Below are 23,120 nucleotides of genomic sequence, written 5' to 3'. Positions count from 1 at the left end.
ACCCTAGATAGGAGAGTTATAAGTGAACATACACACACATACACACACACACACACACACATCTTTAGAAGCAGCTAGGTGGCTAGGTAGCAGTGGATGGAGCAATAGGCCTGGAATCAGGATTTGTTGTTGTTCAGTTGTTCAGCTGTTCTGTGGTTCAGTTGAGTCTCTTTGGTACCCCTAAACTAAATTGCATGCCAGGACCTTCTATCCTCCACCTTCTCTTGAAGTCTGTCCAAGCTGATGTTCATTACTTCCATGACACTATCTATATCCATCAACTCTTCTACCATTCCATTTTTTTTACTTTGTCTGTCCTAGCAAAAGAGTCTATTCCAATGAGTCCTGTCTTCTCATTAAGTGGCCAAATTATTTAAGCTTCAGCTTTAGTATTTGACCTTCCAGGGAATAATCTGAAATAATTCCTTTAAGGATTGATTTGATCTCCTTTGAGAGTCCAAGAGACTCTTAAGTCTTCCCCAATACCACAATTCAAATATAACCTGACACTTGCTAGGTATTGTTTTAGGTGGGTTTTGAGGACACAGTCAGCTGTGATACCAATTGATTATTTTGGGCCAGGATCAGGGTTTCCACACTATGGGTTGAAAGGAACAGCAGTTAGTCCTGACTAGGCCAGAGCCTTATATGGGTCCAGCACACAGATTTCTCAGTCACAGAGATGGATAAAGTTAATGGAAGGTATAGTTTATTTCCCCAGAGAGGTTTGAAGGGAAAAGGGGGATCCCTGCCACTATTTCACTAGCTTATACTCCATATCTAAACCTTCTTACAAAAGGGGGTCTATACTTGTCACCTTCACCTCTCTAACTGTACCCAGACCCTGTTCTAGATACCCTGCACTAAACAACCTCTCTTGATTATTAATAGAGGTGCTGGTCTGTGACAGGGTCTCAAGGGTAGGTCCCAGGTCCAATGGGTCCCAGACATCTGCTTACTGCTAGATAATGCAGATAGCTGGGTGCTGGTTCAGGTTAGTGTCAGGTTCACAGGATCTTCTTTCAAGAAAACACAGCAACAAATGACAGCAACAAAGACAAGATCAGAAACCTCAGGAATTGGCAGCCACTCCCTCCAGGTTTACATCCAGAGAGAGAGAGAGAGAGAGAGAGCTAATAGCCCCTCTGAATTCCAGCGCAACCCTTCCTTCTGGTATTCCAGAATATTCCATCTTTAGGTCTCATGTATCTGTCTGCTGCAAACCTTCATCTCTCCTTCTATACCTATCTCTTCCTTATAACACTATGTAACCCTGGACAAGTCACTTAATCAATGTCTACCTTGGTTTCCTTGACTGTAACATGGGAATAATAATAGCATCTATCTCCCAGGGTTGTTGTGATGATAAAATGATATAACTGAAATCACTCAACACAGTGCCTGGCCTGTAGTGCCATATAAATGTCAGCTATTATTATTATTATTGTCTATTTTTCCCATCAGTGCTTTGACAAGGCAACTCATTTTTGCATATATTCTACCCAGTAATACAGAATTGTATTCACCTGTCCCATCTTGGTGGCACTCTATAAATGTCTTAGTTACAATCTCACTGAAATCTGATTCTAAATCTGTCTTTAATAACCTTTAAAAAAGATCAACTTCCTGAAGGTCATAGTATATAATATATAATACCATGTGATGACTATGTGTGTAGGTATAATGGTAGAACAAATGAGAAGTCCATTAGTGGCCACTACTCATACTTTGCCAAGACAAGCTCAATCATCTTTCCCTGTATAAAAAAAGGAATTTCTCCCCCATACTGTCTGAGCTAAATTCTCAATCTCAGATCTCATTCTTTTCAACTGTTGCTGAGTTTCTGATGTTATGTTGGTGTTTAGGCTTGCAAATGTCTTTTGAACAAAGGCAACCTAAAGAAATTCAGTACAGTGAAGAAGAGCAACATTGCCAAGATAGTGAGCATGGAAGTAAGCATGGGTATGACATTTCAAGAAGCTAATTTGAATTGTTTCATAGCCAAAGTCTGCATGAAAGTAGACTGTATTCTTGAAATATCTCCCATATCATTGATAGTTTATCATGGTTGATAGAATCACTAGAACAATCAATTTTCTTTATAATTGGCACACCGCACTTTATAAAGGGTATCAGAAATTACTGTGCTCATTAATAATTGGCATCTTGACTTGATAACATCAATAATTGCTAAGAAGGTATTTTAAGTAATAAGGCATTTGCTTATTGGTTACTACTATAAGTGGACAAAATAAAGCTCAAAGTCAGATAAACTAATATTGACTCTTCAGTTTAAAGAAGGTGAATCAATGTCTGATATAAAGGAAAATAATTTCCTGGACAAATAATTCACAAGCAATATATTTCTCAAAGTAGCTCCTGTTTGAAGGGGGAGGGGTCAGTTAAGGCACTTCTGATTATAAGTTGTGGCTGGCCAGCACAAGAATATAACTACAATCTTAAGCTGTTTGGTTGCTGCTAAAGTAATGATAGGCCTTGGAAATAAATTTGGAAGAATCCCTAGTTTCCTGTATACTTTGTTGTAATGCTTTGACTCAAGGTGAGATGTCAACCAAGTGAACATTTCCTTGGCTCTCCAGTGGTGAGCCAGAGGCAAATCCAAGATGCAGAATCTCACTCCATGCCAAATTGAGCTCTTCTTGTGTTCAGTGAAGGTGTATCTGTGTCTAAGTCACTTACATCAAGTAAAGGTCATGTTTAAAGCCTTATACAATTTTTTATTGTGAATTTATTATTTTGTCTCTCAACTGGTTATTTAAGAAGCAATATTTAGACCCTATTTGAAATCTATTTTGTAACCTGAAATTTAAAGTATTCCTCACTCCCTCTTATCCACCTCATTAAAACCATCAGAAGGCCATTTTAATAACAGCATTGGACATGCAATTCAGTTTTACTTCATGACCCAGGATCATCCACAGGTAAGAATGAACTAAAGATAAACTTTCCATTTCCTTTTTTCATAAATGGAAACAATGTGAACAGCCACACTTGATGTTCCTCCAATGTTTTTTTGGTCCCTCCTGCCTCATCTTTTCATACTCCAGTCCATTATGTATTGAGTTATCAAACTAACCTTCCCATAGCACAGGGTTGACTATTTTGCTCCCCTATTCAATTAACTCCAGTGATTTCCTATTGCCTCCAAGATCAGTCAATTACAAGTATCTATTAATTGCCTATGAGCCAGGCACTGTACAAAGCAGGGGGAATAAAAGAAAGGTAAAAGCAAGTCCCTACTTTCAAGGAGCTCATAATCTAATGGAGGAGACAACATTAAAACTATTAAATGCAACCTATGTGTAGGATTAATTTGAAATAATCACAGCAGAGGATTACATATAAAATCCTTTTTGGCTTTTAAAGCCCTTTGTAACTTGATCCCCTTTTACCTAGTTACATTGAATTCTCCTTTAGTCTCTTTGTTGTCCCTTATACAAGACATTGCCTCTCCTGAATGCATTTTCACTGGCTATCCATCATGCCTGGAATTCTCTAACTCCTCACTTCCTGGCTTCCTTCAAGTTTCAGCAAAAACTTCACTTTCTGCAAGAAATCACTTTGATCTCCTTTAACCCTAGTCTCTTCCCTCTGAGATCATCTCCAACTGTCTTGCATGTCTTCTTCCTACAAAATTATTTACATGATTTCTTTCTCAATTAAACCAAATTCCTTGACTGAAACAGACTCCTTTATACCCTTCTTTGCAAAGTGAGTGTCTGGCAAGAGATGTTTTAATAAATGTTTGTTGACTTGAATTAAGATGAGATCATACCAAAGTAAAAACTCCTGGTCTTATTTATTAGTTCAATAGTTTTTTTTTTTACTTTCAATTTTATTAATTTCTCTTTTAATTCTTAGGATTTCCAATTTAGTTTTTATCTGGGGATTTTTATTTCATTCTCTAATTTTTTAAATTGCAAGCCCAATTCACTGATCTTCTCCCTCTTTTATTTTGTTGATAATGGCACTCAAGAGATATAAATTTTCCCGAGTACTGCTTTGGCTGTATCCCAGATTTTTATGTTGTCTCATCATTGTCATTCTCTTCAATGAAGTCAGCAACTTTTTCTTTGATTTGTTTTTTGACCCACCAGTTTTGAAGAATTAGTTTCCAATTAATGTTAAATTTGCCTTTCCAAGGTCCCTTATTAATTATAATTTTTATCGCATTGTGATTGGAAAAAGTTGCATTTATTATTTCTGCAGGTTTGCCATGTTTCTATGCTTTAGTACATGGTTGATCTTTGTATATGTACTATGTACTGCTGAGAAGGTATATTTCTGTTCAGTATACTCCAGCTATTAACTCTAATTTTTCTAACATTTTATTCACTTCCCTTACTTCTTTATTTATTTTTTGTTTCAATTTATCTAGTTCCAAAAGGCAAGGTTGAGGTCCCCCACTGGTATGGTTTTACTATCTCTTTCTTCCATAAGCTCCTTTAGAAATCTAGATGCTATAACATTTGGTGCATGCATGTTTAGAAATGTTATTACTTCATTGTTTATAGTCCCTTTTAGCAAACTGTAATTTCTTTCCTTATCTCTTTTAATCAGATCAATTTCTACTTTAGCTTTGTCTGGTATCATGATTGCTACTCTTGCTTTTTTAACTTTTTTTTTAACTTTATATGATGTGTAATAAATTCTGTTCCAGGCTATTACCTTTAATCTGTGTCCCCTTGCCTCAGATGTGTTTCTTGTAAACAACATATTGTAAGATTCTGGTTTTTAATCTACTCTGCTAAACACTTCTGTTTTATGGGTGAGTTCATCCCATTCACATTCAGCTTTATGATTACTAACTGTGTATTGCAAGATGAGATCACATCCACAACTGGATTAAAGATAAACTTGGGACCAAATATGAAAATGGACAGATCTGGGTATAGATAGAAGGAAACTTGAGCAATACAAGGTTGTACCTGAAAGAATAAATACAAATGGGTTACTGATAGCAAAGATAGAAATACAAAGGAAAAAAATCACATTCTATTCATTTTTTGCATTGTTTAAATTGCTATTTCCCTGTTATTAGTAATATACTTTCCAAGCTTCAATGTTGCAAAGAGGGAAAGAAAACACCTGCAGAAGCACAAAGGGGAAACATAGTATTTTGTTTGTATGTATGCATATTAAAACTCTACAAATTCCCTTGAGACACATGATTTTGGGGACATATTCTTTCTAGCACTGCATATTTAGGTTATTTTTAATTGGTTATTTTTATTTAGATCCATTTTTGCAACTTATTTCTAAGAAGAGATGCCTACCATACATCTTTTCCAGAGAAATAGGAATAACAATAGAAAGAATTGATTCATTCTTCACAATAATGTCATATCAGTCCCAGAATTTAAGAGCCTAAGAAGTAAATTATTAGGTAGGCTTAGAATTTTTAAGGTTCAAACAAATCGCGACAAGAATGAGCTAAAAAAAGATTTAGAAAGAGGAAAAGTCTTAGCTTAAATTTGTTAGGGAAAGTAGTCTTAATTTTCAATCTACCTAGGTTTTCCATTCTGCAGTGGGAAACAATTTCAATTCATCCATAACAACAGTCAAAAAAGGAATTCATTTAATTAGTGATATGTAAAGACATTTGCATAGAAAAAAGTTACAAAGTAATGCAAAAAAACAAGACTAGGTACAGTATTTTTAAAACAAATATTTTAAAGTATATTTTGCATAATGTTTAACATTCTCATAATGTTTATTGCTTTCTCCACACAGCAGAGAAATCAAGTGCATAATACATGCTGTGTCTTTATTTTCCAAAACATAAAATCTCACGTGCTTGATTCAATGTATTAAGAGATTATTTTATGTCATAAAACAAAAGCAAAAACAAACCAAAACACCATTGTGTAGCACTATTTGTTTGGGTATGGACATAAAATAATTTACTGGCATCACATTTAATACATTCATCTTGGTTTGGAATCAAATGATATTAGTGAATTTGGGAAAGAGCAACTTTTAAAAAAAATAGTGCCTTTTCTTTTCCTAATGCTCCCTATCCATCTCATCATCTGTCATCCCAGAAGTTACAATCTCCCTCAAAAGTGACAGAATAAAATTTTGCATGTTATCAGGAGGCAATGAAAAGTATATATAATATATATATAAAAATAGTCCAAATGCAACTAAATAAGTTAATTTAACATCTTCCAAAGGAGTTTTTTTTTTTTTGTATTGGCATGAATCAAATATCCTCCAGTGGGCACTTAGTAGGCCATTACACTTACACACACACACACACACATAAAAATATGTCTGTGTGTGTATATACACACATATATAGGTGCACTATGAAGAAGCATCAAAATTTAAGCCAATTTTTAAAAAAGCGCCTGAAGGCTTGCAAGTGGTGCTGAATTGTTTGTTAATCCAAGCACTGATAGGATAATTGCTTATACCAATGCTATGCTAGATGTCACCACTTGGCAAGTCTGTACAAAGAAAGTAAACTAGGTAAGATAAAACTAGGCCTTTCAACCTGAAAATTATTTCTCAGTAACCCCTTTTTAGCTAAATAATTCTGTTGGCTTTAACAGTGCACTCTTCCCTGGAAATGTATCAAATGTCTGTTAGCCTAATGCAGTACTCCCTCCCTTCTTATTTCTTAACCCATACCTCTCTACCTTATTTTCTTGTGCAATGCTATTTCTTTCTGAAGAAAATATTGAATAACTCAGGCACTTATGAAACTTGAAATAGCGTATTTTTCATCCAGCCTTGGGAGAGAATTCCAGGGAGTATTTTCTTCCCCAACACACATACGAGAAGATGAATAGCTGGACAATTATCTCAGGGATAGGTATATTTCCCTCATAAACTTTGAAAAGGTAACAAGAGCGTGACATTCTCAAAAGCTCACCGATGTTGGCTAACAAGACGCCTTAAGCAAAAACAAAGAAGAAAAAAAGATAATATCATTTCTTCTTGTGAGATCTGTGCCTAAAACAGTGTTTTGTTTCTTGGTGGATTTTCCAGCATCTGTCATGGCTGTTACCGTTAGGGTGCAGGCCTTTAAGCTGACTCTGAAATGAAGGACATTCAGTTACTACCGCCAAAAGTCTAGTAGAAAGCTTCCAGGGAATATTAAAAAGCTCCAACTTCTGTCCCCCAGGGTCGGTAAGGTTTACTGTTTGTTCCACCACCTGTCTGCTGGGGACTGGAAGTTGCTGACACTGATAAAGGTGGGCTGATGGCAGTTGCAGCTGCCACTGCAGCTGCTGCTGCTGCATTTGGTGGGAGCATGGGAAAGGCTCCTGTGAAGGAAAGGGGGAAGCTATGAGCTGCTGCTGTGGCTGCTGCGGCAGCAGCATGGACGGTGGCAGAGAGGGACAGGAGAGAAGTAGAGAGAGGTGGAACACAGGGAGCCACGCTGCCCGTGGAAGGCATTCGAAGTGCAGAGTCGGCATGAGCAAAAGTGGCTGTGAGAAGAGCTGAGCCATGGGAAGGGGGAGGCACTTCTGATGCAGTGGAGAGCCGGCAAGGTGTGGTTTCTGAGGCATGGAGTCCATTTTGTTGAAGCAAGGCATTAGGAAGATGGTGAAAAGCAGCCGTCCAGTGATGTGGGTGTAGGGGATGATGATGGTGATGGGCCATGGAGCTAGTCATGGCAGCTGCCTCCCTCTGAGAGGCACAGGTACTGAGATGAGAGACAAGTCGAACTCTTAGAGGATCCGATGTGTCCAGACCTTCCACTGAGCTCAGGTACCTTGCAACTTCAGTTAAGCATTCCCGGAATCCAATGCTCATGAAATCCATGGCAAGGGCATGAGCATCAAAATAACCTGAAAGGTGGAGTTGGGGAAGGAAAAAGTGGAGGTTGAGGGGAGAGAGGGCAAGAGAAGGGGAGAGAGGGCAAGAGAAAGGGAAGGGAGAGAGATAAAAACAGTATGAGCAAATACCATCCAGCTAATGTTCCACTCCATCCTTGCTCAGATTTAGCTAGAACTGATTTCTTCTAAACACAATTTTAATTTGCATTATTAAGTTTTATAGAAGTTTTTAAAAGTTATTTGGTAACTTACATGTGAGACAAAGTCTAGGAATAGAGTAGGCAACAGTTCTTGCAATCAAATATCACAGTGGAAAAAGAAATTAAGAACATTCATGTTTCAGATTCTTCAAAAAACATGGTGTTGCTCTCTCCCTATACTGTGGGAGAATGGAATTCCATGGCAGGCCTTTTTCGTGGTAATAGAGATCTATAGTTTCTCAGTCTCCCTCACATGCAACACAGATCGAAGATTAAAGGGTCTATCTATAATATCCTGCCCTCTTCTCTCTGGTGTTGGCCTTTATAACCTACATGCTAAATACAACATTTTCACAGTCTGGGGACTTTCTTGACAATTTATTAGGATATGGTCTGCTTAGTAAAATTGTAAGTGCATCTTGACATGCTGGGTTAATTAATGGCAAACTAAAAACATCTTGTCAATGCTCCTCATGAAGAAAAAAAGTCTTCATGGAAACAAAATTAAGTTTTTAAAAATGTAATTCAGGTACTAATGTGAAGAACTATATTAATCAGTTTCCCATCAGTCAATATTTGGTTGCTTAATGATATAAGATACATAACAGAATTCTTAACTTCATTGAATTGTTATAAATGCCACCTATTCAGCACATGCTTGGGAAAGAGCTCCTTAAAAAACAGAATTGACCTACTGGAAAAAGAAATCCAATGAAGAAAAGAGTTCCATGAAAAATAGAATCGACTAAATGCATAAGGAGGATCAAAAAATCATGGAAGAAGATCATTCTTTAAAAATTAAGTTCATGTTTATGTGGCACATTTCCAAGAATTCACTGATGAGTGAGTATACATACATGTATACACACAAATACCTGAAATTATTGTTATAACTGGCTAAAGGTAAATCATACTATTATAAGATTTGGAGCTGCAAGGGACTTTGGATCATCTATTCTATAGAGATTCCTTATTTATTTATAGAGAAGGAAAAAAGTCCAGAGAAGCTAACTAATTTGCCAAAGTTCACATAGAAGGATGAGGCCTCAGTTTCTTTCTTTTTTTTTTACCTTTTGTGAATGACATTTTATTACTGATTTTTATATTACATGCAATTCTTTATCCTGATAATGCCATCATGCTTTAACTATGGGAGGAAGTTTGATATAGTGGATAGAGCCTTGGACTTGGAGTTAGGAAGATAGAGGTTTAAATATTGCTTTAGAAACTTAACTAACTTTATGATCCTGGACAAATCACTCAATACTTTGTGCCTCAATTTCTTTATTGCTTAAAAATGAGAAGGGCCAGATTTAATGGCCTCTAAAAGGTAGTGTGGCACAGAAGAATACTGGGCACGGAGTCAGAAAGACTTGAGTTCAAATATTTGCAATGACTTTTTAGAACTGTATCCTGGCAAATCTATGTTCACAAACAAATGAAGTTGGAAGATGAAATCTTCCAACACACTGTAATCAGAGGCAAGGGAATGAAGCATCATTCAAGTGAGATAGAGCCCAAATGGCTTTAAAAATTGATATTAGATAGTTAATTCATACCTACAAAGGAAATAGTAGAAGGTGGGCCAAAATAATTTATTTCAGAAACTCCCAGGAAATTGTCCTTCATAGCAACAAATTTAACACATTCCAATGCCATACTTTTGTTATGCAACTTAAAAGCTCAAGTAATTTGCTATATATTGATATTAACCAAAAAAAATAATCTTGATGCCAAATACAGACAAAATTTTTAAAAAGTTGTTAAAAAATAAATTAGAATGTAGGCACAGTCCAAGGCTGAAAACTTTTGACAAAGGGTATTCTATCAATTAAGAGACACAATAACTGCATATTTCTTCCTACAAAACTTTTATGCATCATCTGCCTAATTATTTTTTAAAAGACCTACCAGTAACAAACAGTATGCACTTAAAAAAAATGTTCCTTTTTGAGACAAACTTCAGAACTGTTCTGAATAGCCAAGAATAGCTGCTGGGCTAGGGCTCAATTCAAATATAAGAATACCAGCACATGTCAACCATGTGCAATTGGTACTTACTTTTGTTTTATGGTTATCTGTATTTGAATTTTATTTATCCTCCTAGTAGTATCCTCCTTGAAGGCTAGAGTTCCCTTTTATCTAAATCCTTCATTTTTCCTGATATCTACTACAGTGCTCTGCACATAGAGAGTATTTTAGTGAGCTGAGAAGAGGTGCAATTTTTAACCTTGTAACTAACAAAACCAACAAAAGTTGAATAATTGTGTAATAATAGTTATCCTTGTGCCCAACATTTTTGTCTCAGAATGTTGAATTGTACTTGTATGAAATAAGAAAACAATTTTTTTTGGTAATCTAAGTTCATAGGACCATACATATAAACCTGGAAGGGGAATTAGAGATCATGTAATCCAATACTTTCATTTTACAGGTGAAAAAACTGAGGTCAAGAGTGACTTGTCCTAGGTCACACAGGTAGTAGGTGGTAGATCCAGCATTCAGGTTCACTGTCTATTAACTCCTAGTTCCTATCTCTTAACTAGTGGCTCTCCTGGGTTATCAGATTTTTATTTGACCTTAATAGGGCCAGATTCCTTTTATCTGGAATTAGAAGAGAACTCAGAAGTCCTTAGTTGAACTATTTAAGATCATAATTCTTTCCTATAACATTGTTGATAATTATCCAACCTTTGTTTGAATAATTACAGTGCCATGGCATATTTTGTACTTTTGGCTTATATTTTAATAAAACATAAAGTTTTATTCATTATGCCTAATAATACTAACAGTTCATACTTTATATGGTGCTTACTATGTGTTGAAGCACTATGCTAAATGTTTTAAAATTATTATCTCATGAAAATTATTCTCATGAAAACCTGGAGGGCAGGTGTTATTATTATCCCTATTTTACAGGTGAGAAAACTGAAGCAAATAGAGGTTAAATGACTTATCCACGTTCACAACTAGAAAGTGTCTTTTTAATTTTCTGAAGGATATACACTACATATCCTATTGGCAGTAAAGTGCATTCAATGTGTTTTATAAGCCAGTCACTTTGTTTAAGCAAATACAATTATAAAGTAAAAATAAAACCACAAAATAATGAACTGCATGTTCATAACATGTAAAAAAATCTGCTGTCTTACTTTTGTGACTAAGTAGAACTCTACAATTAACAAAGTCCTTAAGTTGATGGTCTATAACAACTTAGTGAAGAGGGACAGTACAGTTGCTTTTATTGCTATTTTAAGTGAGTTGTCCCAGTCATACAATAAGTGATAGAACAGGAGTAAAACCTAGGTCTCCTGACTTAACAGTCCATTGTCCACTTTAATTATGCCAATCCACACTTGGGATGGTAAGACCTGAGAGACATCAACCTGTCTGAATATTTCCTAAACATCTTTATAAGATAGCTAAAGTATATATTAAGAACATCATTTAAGGGGAACAGTCATGCAAAACCTATATATAAAACTTGATGGATGTATATAGAAGGGGAATGGGAGTCTCTAGGCTCTCGGTCCCTTAGTATGTGAATCTTAGGTCTTAAAAAAAAAAGACAGCTGCCCAAAAGACTTATTTCTTCTCATCTTTTCACTACTTCCACTTAACCACTGTCCAACTGATTCCCCTAACCACCTAAAAGTGGGGTCAGTAGCCTGGGGATAGTTATTTCCATTAACTGTGTGAAATACAGAGGTTTATATTGGTTATTTAAAATAACTTTCCATTTCCCTCTACCCTGCAGCAAACAAAAGATATCCAAAATAACAAAGAATTTTCCTATAGATTCACTTCCTTACAGATTTATACATTATATCAAATTCTAGCATTGGTTTTGGGGCAGCCTAATGGTTGTTGCCATCTCCTGTTTATGTTTGGATGTTTTTGTGTTTGTTTTGTCTCTCCCTGCAGATTTCTGTGCTCTTCTGAAGGCCCAAACAAATCTCTGACTGGGCTGCCCATGAATGAAGCCTTTACTCCCACAGTGTTATGAAAGCAAACACAAGCCCAGGGTCAAGTGCTTCTTTTGTTCCAGCAATCCTTTCCCACGAGTTTAATCCTGCCATTAGCATTGATTTCCACTGCTTTAATCTGGGACCGCCTATCCCAGAATGTTAAAGAACTGTTCAGCTTCAGAAAGAGAAATGAAGAAAGTGACTTACTTTTACCTCCTGTTGCTTGAAGCATCTTCAAATGGTCCACTGTCATTTGTAGTATTTCTGCTTTTTCTAATTTTGCAGATCCCTTGAAGAATAAAAGAATAATACTTTACAAATCAAAGGTTCTAATTTAATATAGCATACTTTTAATTTAACTTTTGTTATGGTTTTAATTTCCCTTGATATAAGAACTTTCTTATTTTAATTTCTTTCTACAATATATCTCAATTGCCTATCAGACTTCTTAATATATCACGGAATAGGTGTAACTATTTGTACTATGCTATATCTTGTAATCTATATCACATCTACTTTTAAAGATGTACTAGAAATCTAAAAAAATAATTGACCTTTCAAAAGACTTTAAGGTATATTAAGAATATTATGGGTTTATTATATAGTAAAAACTATACAGTAACCCAGAATTTAAAGCTTTGAATCTATTTTTTTAACTTAGGGAAAAATGTCTTTTGACTTTGAATGTTAAATGTTAAATAGTATTATGGGATAGTGCAGGCTTATCAAGTATATGATAGAAAAGATGATTTTAATGACTTTGTTCTAAAATTGATTTCTTAAAAATAATAAGTTCTTAAAAAGAAAATGATTTTGCCATTAAATAATTTTTTCCAGTCCACTACAAAGTCCCTGGATGATAGATATTAAAAAAAAAAAAAATCATTTTCAGTTTTGACCAGCAGGTGTCACTGTATGTATCATTATCCAAAAAGATGAGATGAAAATTCAGTTCTAATCTGGGTAATATTTTAAATTCTTAGAGACCCTCTTAATCATTTTTTAAAAGTTGTGATAATTTCTCTATAATTGAATTAGAAATACTACCCCACCCCCACCTCATGTTTTGCTTTGGTTGTTTATTCGTATATGTGTTCTCTCAATTAGACTATGAGCTCTTTAAGAGCATAGCCTTAAATATTTAAAAAATGTCAGCTGAAATTATTTCTTTGTAAAGATACCTTTTAAAAGCTACTGGAACCCATAGAGCTCTCTTAAGGCTGCTTGACTGACCAGCAAAAGCTGGATGGATAATGTATAATATATTAAATTCTGATGTTTTCAGAACGGAGGCTAAGATTTGGTTTCGATTTCTAAACATTACTTGTTTTAAATGGATAGTACCAGAACTCAGTCCGTAGTGAGGGGTCCCTAAGTTACTTCTTTCCATGAGAGAATACTCTTCTAATCATACTATGACAAGTTCTAAGTCTCTGTTCTTGGTAACCAAACTCTACCAATGTGAGACCCATGTGTTTATAATAACTTACTGCCAGAGAACAGAGGTTTATTTTTTTAGAGCTTAAGTTGTTTTAAGTCAATATTCAAGAAAAATCTAACAAACCAAAAAAATTCCTAAACCAAATGATCCTAATAACTGTGGACAGACTTTCAGTAATCAGAAAAAATTTAAAAAGCATTGATAATTGATATTTTAATAACAGCATGTAGGGATTCAAAGCATTCCTCAATCAAAATTATATTTTTTTTCATGTTACTTTTCTCCTTATGGAAAGACTCAGGATATAGAATGAGTGTCTTTTTGGTAATTTTTCCTCCATTAAGAATTTATAATTAATAGTGTATAATTTTACTGTACTTTTTCTGTGTTAATCTTTTCTATAGAGACAGAAGTAGTTTCTCTGCAAGTGACTAATAACTCAAAACTGCAGTTTCTGGGCATTTCCCAAGGGCTTTGTAGGTGTTGTATTATAATATTTGTGGTGTTAATGAAGCATAAACAATGAAATGGAACAAATAACTGTTGTCTCATACTCTGAACTAAATTGAAAATATTTCTATCCTAAGTTTCTGTATCCTTTGAAGGATGCTATGTGGTGTCTCTGTTACTAACAGACTTATATAAGGGGTTTAAATATTACTTTTCATGAGTCATGAAATAAGCAACTTTGAAAATGTCTAGCTCTCTACTTTCTCACTTGGGCAAAGGGTTTTTTATTTTTAAAGGTGTATTTCTATTCTGGGTATGGTTAATTACATGGTCAAATCTGACCATACCATACTTTTAAAAAGGGTACTTCAAATCAAATAGGTTAATAACAAGGCATTAAAATGAAAGTAAATGACTTGGGAAATCGGTTTATCCTTTAAGGTTGTGGGTTAGATGTGCTATTTCTGGGACTGCTGTCTTTTTTTTTTAATAAGAAAAAGTTTAAATAAAAAAAATACACAATTTGAGACAGAAGTGTAATTTGCATTTCATTCTTTTTTGAAGCATACTGCATGCAGCACATTTTAAAACAAAACCACTACTGGTATTCATAGAAAGAACAGAGAAAGCATGAACACTCCTACCCTTAAGGGAAAAAGAAGCAAAAGAATGGAAATGTTTTTCGGCTTCAAGCCGGATTATGTTTTTAATAGTTTTGCCACAACAAAGCATTTTATTGAAATGGCTGCTTTATGCCAGATCAGGACACATACACTATTATTTTAATGAGCTTTAACAAAAACCCACATTACCAGATGAGAGAATCTGTGTGTGTGAGTGCACATACATGCATTTTGAGAAAGGGGGGGAAAATTAACTTACTTGTTTTTCAAAAGCAGTTGGCACAAGTCGTCTTAACTCAGATAAACTGTTATTTATCCGATCACGGCGCCTTTTCTCTATAATCTATTCCAAAGGAAAACAAACAAGAAAGTTTATGAATACATGAATAGTAATATTGCTCATAGTGGAAAGATACAACACTTACATGCGAGACTGATTTCATGAAATCAAAGAAAGAAGTGGAAAAAAAAAGTGCACATACCCCTCTTCTTTTCTTTCTGGCCATAATCTGAGATGTTGTTGTCGGAGAATTTGATCGAATAACAGAGCCCGTACTTTGCCTATGAAACAGTAAGAATGTGTCAGTTGTTACATAACACAATGATTGTTCCTTTTGGGTACCTGATGCCACCTATTAAATATTCAGTGATTACACTACTCCTCTAAGTGTTTAGTTCTTTATTCTTAACTCTTCCTTCTACCACATTTGGCTTTTTAGGCCTCCTAGTCTCTCTCTAGGTTTGAATTACATCTTTTAATGGATAATCTTGGAATCAAGGCCATGAGAGAACTTTGTTTTGAGTCTCTACCTATAGTGAAAAAGTTGGTAGGTCTGGATACATCATAGTTCCACTTAAGAATTTTTTTCACTCAGCTAACCTCTGATAACATTTTCTCTGCTGGCACTGGATAAAGCAAAGCTATTTTAAAATAAAGGTCACATTAAATTCCTGTTATCAAATAGATACAGTCTGGTCATATGTCACTAGTGTCTCTAGATCCAATTTTTAAAATAAACAAAAGCTATCTCATTTTATTTCTTAGCACACGAAAAATTTAACATTGATATGTATCTAACTCCCAGAATATCATGAAATAGGCTATTAACACAAGCATCAAACTAAAGAGGAATGGCCAGATAAAGCTGCTTTACTTTGAAAATGAATCTGAACTTTATAGTTGAAAACTTTCTAATCCTCAAGTATAGGTTTAAATCTACCTATAAAGTCTGGGAACTTCATCCTTGTATTCACTCTCTCATTAATTTTATAGTCTCTCTTAATTTTTATCCATTTCTTTTTTCATAATGAGCAAAGATTATACATTTTACAATCACAAATGTGCTGTCTTTATTATTTGTGCTATTTCCATTCAGAAATGATGTCAGAATTCCATTGTAATTAGGTCTGCTCTTTCCTTCTTATTCCTTTCTCAAACATGCTTCCTTTTCTTTAATGTCTTCTGTACCTTGAGCCTCATTTTTGAGCTATGACATTTCATTCTTTGGGAAACACTTAATAGATAAAATAGATCAGCAGTTCCCAAACTTTTCAGCCTTAGGATCCCTTTACACTCGAAAATTATTGAGGACCCCACCAAAGAGCTTTACTTTATGGGAGTTTCCTATCCATGTTACTGTACTAAAAATGAAAATATCTTGTGTTAGTATAAAAGGGGTTTTGACCTCAAAGACCCCTGGTTCCACGGATCACAATCTGAGAACCACTGGGATAGAATTCTTTTTAAGTTTTTCAAATATCTTAGGCTTTTTGGTGTTTGGATTGCTGTGAAAATACTAAAGAAAAGTAATTTTCAAAAGGCAAGAATCCTGAACTGTGAATGACACTTAGTTGAAGGTAAATAATTTAACAGTTCCTGGGAATGCTAATTAGAAGCAATTATAATTTGACCTGCACTGGCACTAAAATGCCAGGTAACTTTGTCATGTGAAATCATGCTGATACCAGGGCCAAAACGATGATGCCTGAAAGCACCCTTATAACAGAAGGTCATTTTATTTCGGGATTGCCAGTCACACATGTTCATTCCACAAAGCGCCACCTAGCCAGTCTGGACATTGTGAAATATCTCAAAATTTCCAGTGAGTATTTTTGAACTTTTTAAAGAAAAATATAACCATTCTGTTTTTCCTGCTATTAGTCTCATTCTCCGAAAGGCTCCAAAGTAGACCTTCAGAGCTGGGCCACCTAAAGTTTACCTAGTCCTTTGCAAAGGCCCCAGAGGGGCATGACAGCTGACGTAGCTACAGGTGATCCAAGGCTTCGGAAATCAATGGCTCACTAAATCTAAACCACAGGCGTATTTCACGCACGTCTCGCCAACTTCGGGTTCCACTACACACCCAAAGGATAAAAAAAAAAACCCCAACAAAAAACAACAACAGAGCTCTCAAGAATAATACAATGCCCCTTACAACTCCCTAATACCACTACTCAACTAAATATGGATGGCTCCACAGGCAAAAGTTTTCTGGTCTCCACCAGGATGCCCGGGAGGTAGATACTCCCCGAGATTTCGCAAGAGATGCTCGCCCACACTAGGAGTTTCCCACGAAGGCTTCGCCACGCTGGAAGATTAGGGGGGCACCTGGGTCTCTCTTCTGCACGCTCCAGCCACCCCTAGAGCAACTCCCGAAGGGGAGAAATTCCTTCCCTACTCTCCACCACCAGAGCTACCCTTACTCACCCCGAGTAATTGTTTTCGCTTCCCACGTCTATCGTCTCATCCATGTCGCTGTCTGAGGTAGTTTCCTCGCAAGGTCGCTTCATCTTGTTGAATGGGGAGGATGCACAATGCAGGCTTAAGAAGAATAAATACCCACTTGGGTACTTTTCTTTTTCTCCTCTTCCCCCACCCCTCCCCTCCGTGGTCTACCGCGTAGCGCAGAGCTCGGCGAGCGCTGCACGACAACGGCGGCTGCAGCGGTCTGTTCCTGCTTGCTCTTTCCCACGCTGCAGTCCCTACCTCCAGCAAGCGCAAGTGCCCAGGATCCAGGCACGCCCCCTTCCCCCCCGCGTTCTGTCCCGGGTGTAACCCCATCTTTCTCCCTCCCCGGCGACTGGCTCCCCCGCAGGCGCCGCCTATTGGACCGAAAAGCCCCTGATGGACAGCATCAGCCCGCCCCCTCAGGGAGTCGGGGGCGCTTGGGATTGGCTGATAGTTGAGAGGCGATGAGGATTGAGGGAGGAGGGGAGTCCTCCGCGAAAGCCAAGAGCCAGTGGGTCGTTTCCAAGCGTGGGAAAGCAGCCGCTGTACCTCCGGTCCCTGGAGCTGCGGGCGGGGAAAGGCGCAATCGGGTCAACCCCGTGGCGAGTGTTATGGCATTTCTCAGCTCTATGTAGGGAAGTTGTGCAGACGTCGAGACCGAGGATCAGGTGTTGAATGGGAGACTTTTGGTTTCGACAACCCTCCTCCCCCTGCCTCACTTTCAGTACTAAAGTTTCTGGACTACGTTTAGTAAATAACCTCAAACGCGTGGCTGTGAGTGTGTATGTGTGTGTGTGTGTGCGCGCGCGCCCGCGTGCGCGTGTTTGGCAGAAGCTGTAGTAAATGGGACTACTCCTCTGAACTTTTCCCCACCTCCGGATCCTTGATTCTAGAGCTCATATGATCACTGTCTCAACATGTAGACCTTATCCTATGTTCTTAAAGCCTTTCAGAGAGATTCGACTTACTCCCTCCCTAAACTTCCATTGCTTTTCTAGGGCAGAAGATTTGGGAACATATGGGTCACTCAAAGGAGACTGGTATCCAAATTATCCTTAGAAGTGTCGGAAGAACTACCCTGATTTTGGATAATTTCATTTCTTCCTTAATTCTATTTCCATGTCTATGACGCAATTAATGTGTGATTCAAGCGTATTTTTGGGGGATTTTCATTTTATTGTATTGGGGGCGAAGGTCTCGGCAAACCGGAAGGTGACCCCAGGTGCTATGTTTGCACCTAGTTAGAATTGAGGAAATGAGATGGATAATTTAGGATTTACCTCAAGCCTGAAAAATCCTAAAACCTGTGGAGTTAGAAAAGTTTTGGAAAATTAAATGATTTTGCTTGTACACACACGCAATTGTTTCAGTTTTCCGCAACAGAGGGCAGTCACAGAATAAGGGGTCTGGGAAGAGAATCGAGCAAAGGAAAATGGGGAAAAACGATTATCTGTGGATTTAAACTTTAAAGGGAATTTTTTGGGAGGAGGGTCAAACAGTTTTAAAACATCACTTTCAAAGGGCCTGAGGCTCTTTCTCCTACTTATTCAAAACTTTATATTTTTGAGAGAAATTCCAAATTTCACTCTTCACGTACTAAAAATGTTATTTAAACCTGTTATACCGCTTCGCCGGTAGAATTGCTATGAGATCGAGCCCGCAGAAAGTTAATTTTCGAATTCCCCCGCCTTCCCCATTCAGACTTCTGACTTTACCGCCCCAAAGTTAGATTCTAGCCTTTTGTAAGTACTCGGTGCAGAGATGCAAATGAAGCTTATCAGACGTCTTACTAAAAACTCCAGACAACCCCAGAGGAAAATTAACCAAAATCTCCTTCATCTCAGTGATCTAACCGGAAGATCTTCCAACAGCCTCTAGAGTTCTCTTGTCCCACTTCTTCCCCATCCTCAACCCCAACCTGAACCAGAAGGTAGAAAGGAAAAGAAACTAGGGAAAGCGGGGGAGGAAGAAGACTGGTAGAAAAAAGTCTGCTGGGCTGGGGGTGGAGAGGAGATACGAACTAGAGACTGAAAGGGCTTGCCTCAGCAGGAAGAAGCCTGTGGCCGCTACTGGTATACTAGAGAGAGGATCTACTGATAGCTTTTGGTGAAACTATCTTTAAGAACAACAACAACAAAAAACAAATAAAACAAAACCCAAAACCCTTCTTACCACACCGCCCTTCTCTCTTTTGTGTTAACCCCACAGCGGAGGCTGCTTTTACCGTGTGAACAGAAATCTGACCCTTTTCATCCTGACTTTTGAAATGTAACCTGCCCAGAGGACACAGTCTGGGCGAGTGAGAGTGTGTGTTGGGGATGGGGGGGTTTGGGGAGGCGCAAAAAGAAGATGTGAGGGGGGTCACAGCCGGGAGTGGGGAAAGTAGGAATAGGGGAAGCAGAGGGAGGAGGGAGAGAGGAAGCACAAAAGACCCCTAGCGTGTTATGTGTTCAGAAGTCAAGTACCACCAGAACTCTTGCTTTCCTGTGCTTCTGTTCAGTAACTAAATTATGAGGTAAACATCTAATTGCTGGGGGATAGAGATGCGCCGAAACTTCAAGGCTTCTTTGAACTTTCACTCCTCCTGCGGACTCCTCTTCTCCGCTTTCTCTTGTGGGTGCGGCAGTTCAAAGGGCACTGAAGACTAATCGAGGCCACCTGAACTATCCTTTTCTTCCTTTCTTCCCTTCTTCCCAGATCCAACCAGATTATCCACTCCTGCGAAAAGTGTCGGGGAAATTCTGCCACGAGACTCCAGCCAGCCAAGAGAAATGCGCCCGCTACCCAGGAAGTGTCAGTGAGCGGTGATCCGCGAACTAGACACGTCTGATCTTTGATGCCTTAGGCTGCCGCGGCGGCGCTAGTAGGGGACTAGGCTGATCCCGGTGGCGCCTGCTGTGGAGTATCGGGAAGGATCTGATGCGTTCACATTGTAAATACCGGGTCTGCGGCGCTACCCACGCGTCTGACCTGTTGAAAATCAGAAAACCGCTCCACTACATTTTCTAAAACACACACACACACACACACACACAGAGGTTCGAACTGGCATTGGTGTTCACCTTAAGTATCCAGGAGCATGTTTCTAAAATGACGAAGAGGGAAAATCACTTTAAATAAAAAAATTAAGTAAACGTTTCTACTGCGCTCTAGTCTAGATATGATACACGCAAACACAAGGATAGTTCACTTGCATGAAAACAGCGACTATTCAAAACCTCTCTCAAGTTCACCCATTAAGTCTTTTGCATTATAAAGAAAACTCCAAGTCCGAGACTGAGGAAGTCTGAAAACATCAAAGGATTTCCACCTATAAATTTATTTTTTGGGAAGAATATCGGTTTATTGGGGGTGGGTGGGGAAGGAAGCCCTGGATATTCTGAGTGAGCAATGTCTGAAGAATGAAATATTTCATAGCAAAACGCTTACTCTGTAAATGTAAATACTCGGTCATCCGCCCAATATTTCTCAATTAGATCAAGTATTTCTATGCACAAGGGTCAGCGAGGGAGACTGAGAGGGCAAAATCATACCTAATGGGTCCCAGTGTTTTTAGAAGCGGCTCGCAGGCTGCCTTTTCATGGGAATGTTGTGATTGTGAGAAGAGGGAATGGGGGTGGGGAGGCAGGAGACAACAGCGGAATTTCAAACCCCAGTGCCCCTCGGGGACATCCTTTTCAGCTAAAGTCTGCTGAAGGCTTGCTAGAAAGTAAACCTGATTTCGCTGCACGAAAAAGGCAAGCTTCAGCTCTAAGTGGCTCTTTTAATTTTTTGTTTGTTTTTTAGTTTTTAAAATATTCCGTACAACGAGGCTCTCATAAAGACTTAGATTTAAAAGGCGTAAGGCCTTTCATGGAAAGAAAATAGTGGTAGGAAAGCAAACACATGGAAATTGTCCTGAACTGAACTGAGGAGAGGATTAGATAGAGATGTAGATAGAGCTGATTTAAACCTCAGAAATTCTGGACTTTTATCCTCCTAATAATTGATATCATATACAGTAATTTGAAACAAATGTCTTAAAAGCAGGTCCAGGCTGGTAAAGTCCTCATAATTATATCCTTGAGGGGGTATGTGTGTGTGTGTGTTTGTGGAAGGAGGGTGTTCTTCCTATTAGATGTTGTTAATTTGCAGTTATTTATCACTTGTAGTAATGGTGGCTTTGAGGTATTGATTCAAACTTCTTTTCAATTATAGATTTTAGAGGAAACTTTTAGGGATTGTTTGCATACATCTTTCCCCTAATATGATGTATTTACTGTATTAAAGAAAATTTTTTCTCCTGGACATTTAAACTCCCCTTTTCTTCCACCATCTCTGTCATTTGAGTGCTCCATTTTCCTAGGCTACTTTGTCACAGTTCATTATTTGCTGCTTCTCTCAGGCTTAGGAGGTCTTATTTACAGTTACTTCCAAAGCCTGCTACTTTAGTGTTTGGATTGGCTTAGAAGGTCATCAAGGCAAAACGCCACTTTAAAAGAATATATTTACATAGTTTCTCCGTTAAATACATCAACTCCCTCATTTAAAAGATGTTTGTGTCTTTCCAGGAAGCCTTGATGGATGTAGAGCTGATTGACAGGTCCAAAATTCAACCCATTCTGAACATCATAATTATTTACACAGTTTCATGGTCCAAAATAAGAGCAAGCTGGTTGCCCCTAGAAGTGCTGGATCTATTTGCAATTGCCTGATGCAGGTGACAAGCACGTGCATGAGTGTATCAGTGAGTTGCCTTGTTTTGCTGCCTGACCTGACAAGCTGGGTTATTGTGAGCTGGCAGCTCCTTGAAATTTATAAGAATGCTTCACCCCAGGAGCAGGGTGCTAGGGCAAGATACTTTTAAATTTTAATACCTTTACTCACAAGCATTTAGGAGTCCGTTTCAGCAGAGAGGGTCAGAATGTGACACACTTTGCTAGCCAGCAAAACTAGAATGGAGACCAGCTGCAGGGATCAGTTTAGGCCCACCAACCTTGATGTCATTCCTAGAATGGTGGGGGCTGCTCCAAGAATTAACAATAACTCCTGTCTTCTTAACCATAGAAAGTATACCCCATGGCTTGCCTTATGTGCACACCAGAATGTGCTCCCTATTTCCTGTATCATAGTACCTAATATAAATCTAAGATACTAAATAACTCCATCCCCAACCCTGTTAGAGACTTAAAGTCCATCTCTTGTCCATGAGAAATTTACTCAAAAACTTTTATTACAAAAGATATTATTGATGCCTATGTATGAATATTGAGTTAGGGTGAGAATATCTGATAAATAGGAAATGAAATAAGATAATTGATTAGTTTCTCATGAATTACCAAACAACAATCATAAAGTTATAACAATCTCCAAGAACTATAAAAATACAATGGTGGTGCTGGTGGTGCTGGTGTGTAAACACCTTAAAGAAAATCTTAATAATTCACATTTTTCTGTCTTTAAATTGAAGAAGCAATTACCTTTTCCTATTGACCCTGGAGAAGAAATGTAATTTTATCTAAAATTATAATGCTCTGTTTTGCAGGAATTGGTAGCTTTGCTTAATTGCTTACTAACTTGCAAAAATATGCCCCTTGCTTAAAAATAACCTCAGGTAGATTATTAAAATAGTTAAATAATAGTCAATGGTAATTATAATATGCGAAATACTTCCTCCCATCAAATAAACATGATCTCATTGTTTTTGAACCATCCAGTTAAAAAAGGCACTATTTATGACGGGCTCCCTAGATGATTTAAATGGAATACCAGAGAATCAGGACAGGTATGAGGTTCAAAAGATGCAGGTTTTTCAAAGTTTTTCAGTTTCTGGGATGGGTTAGCAGTGATGTCCATACATGCTTGTCTTTTACTTGAAATTAAGGGAAATGTCCATGTGTAGGTTTTTGAAATACCAAGT

At 37.6% G+C, this 23,120-nt stretch overlaps 1 protein-coding gene across 1 annotated transcript; it reads right to left on the bottom strand.

The window, feature by feature from the left end:
• Positions 1-5,230: 5,230 nt before the first annotated feature.
• On the bottom strand, positions 5,231-17,511 carry HEY2 (hes related family bHLH transcription factor with YRPW motif 2). The gene is made up of 5 exons (XM_001369616.4): positions 17,201-17,511; positions 14,976-15,054; positions 14,753-14,836; positions 12,187-12,268; positions 5,231-7,823 (listed from the first exon to the last, which is right to left on the bottom strand). Exons 1-5 carry the CDS (start codon positions 17,281-17,283, stop codon positions 7,126-7,128), a joined length of 1,026 nt encoding a protein of 341 aa, XP_001369653.1. The 5' UTR covers positions 17,284-17,511; the 3' UTR covers positions 5,231-7,125.
• Positions 17,512-23,120: the final 5,609 nt, after the last annotated feature.

This window comes from Monodelphis domestica, chromosome 2 (genome assembly GCF_027887165.1).
Source record: "Monodelphis domestica isolate mMonDom1 chromosome 2, mMonDom1.pri, whole genome shotgun sequence".
NCBI classification, from domain to species: Eukaryota; Metazoa; Chordata; class Mammalia; order Didelphimorphia; family Didelphidae; genus Monodelphis; species Monodelphis domestica.
Note: the sequence above shows the minus strand (reverse complement) of the source record. Positions and strands in the feature narration are given on the sequence as shown.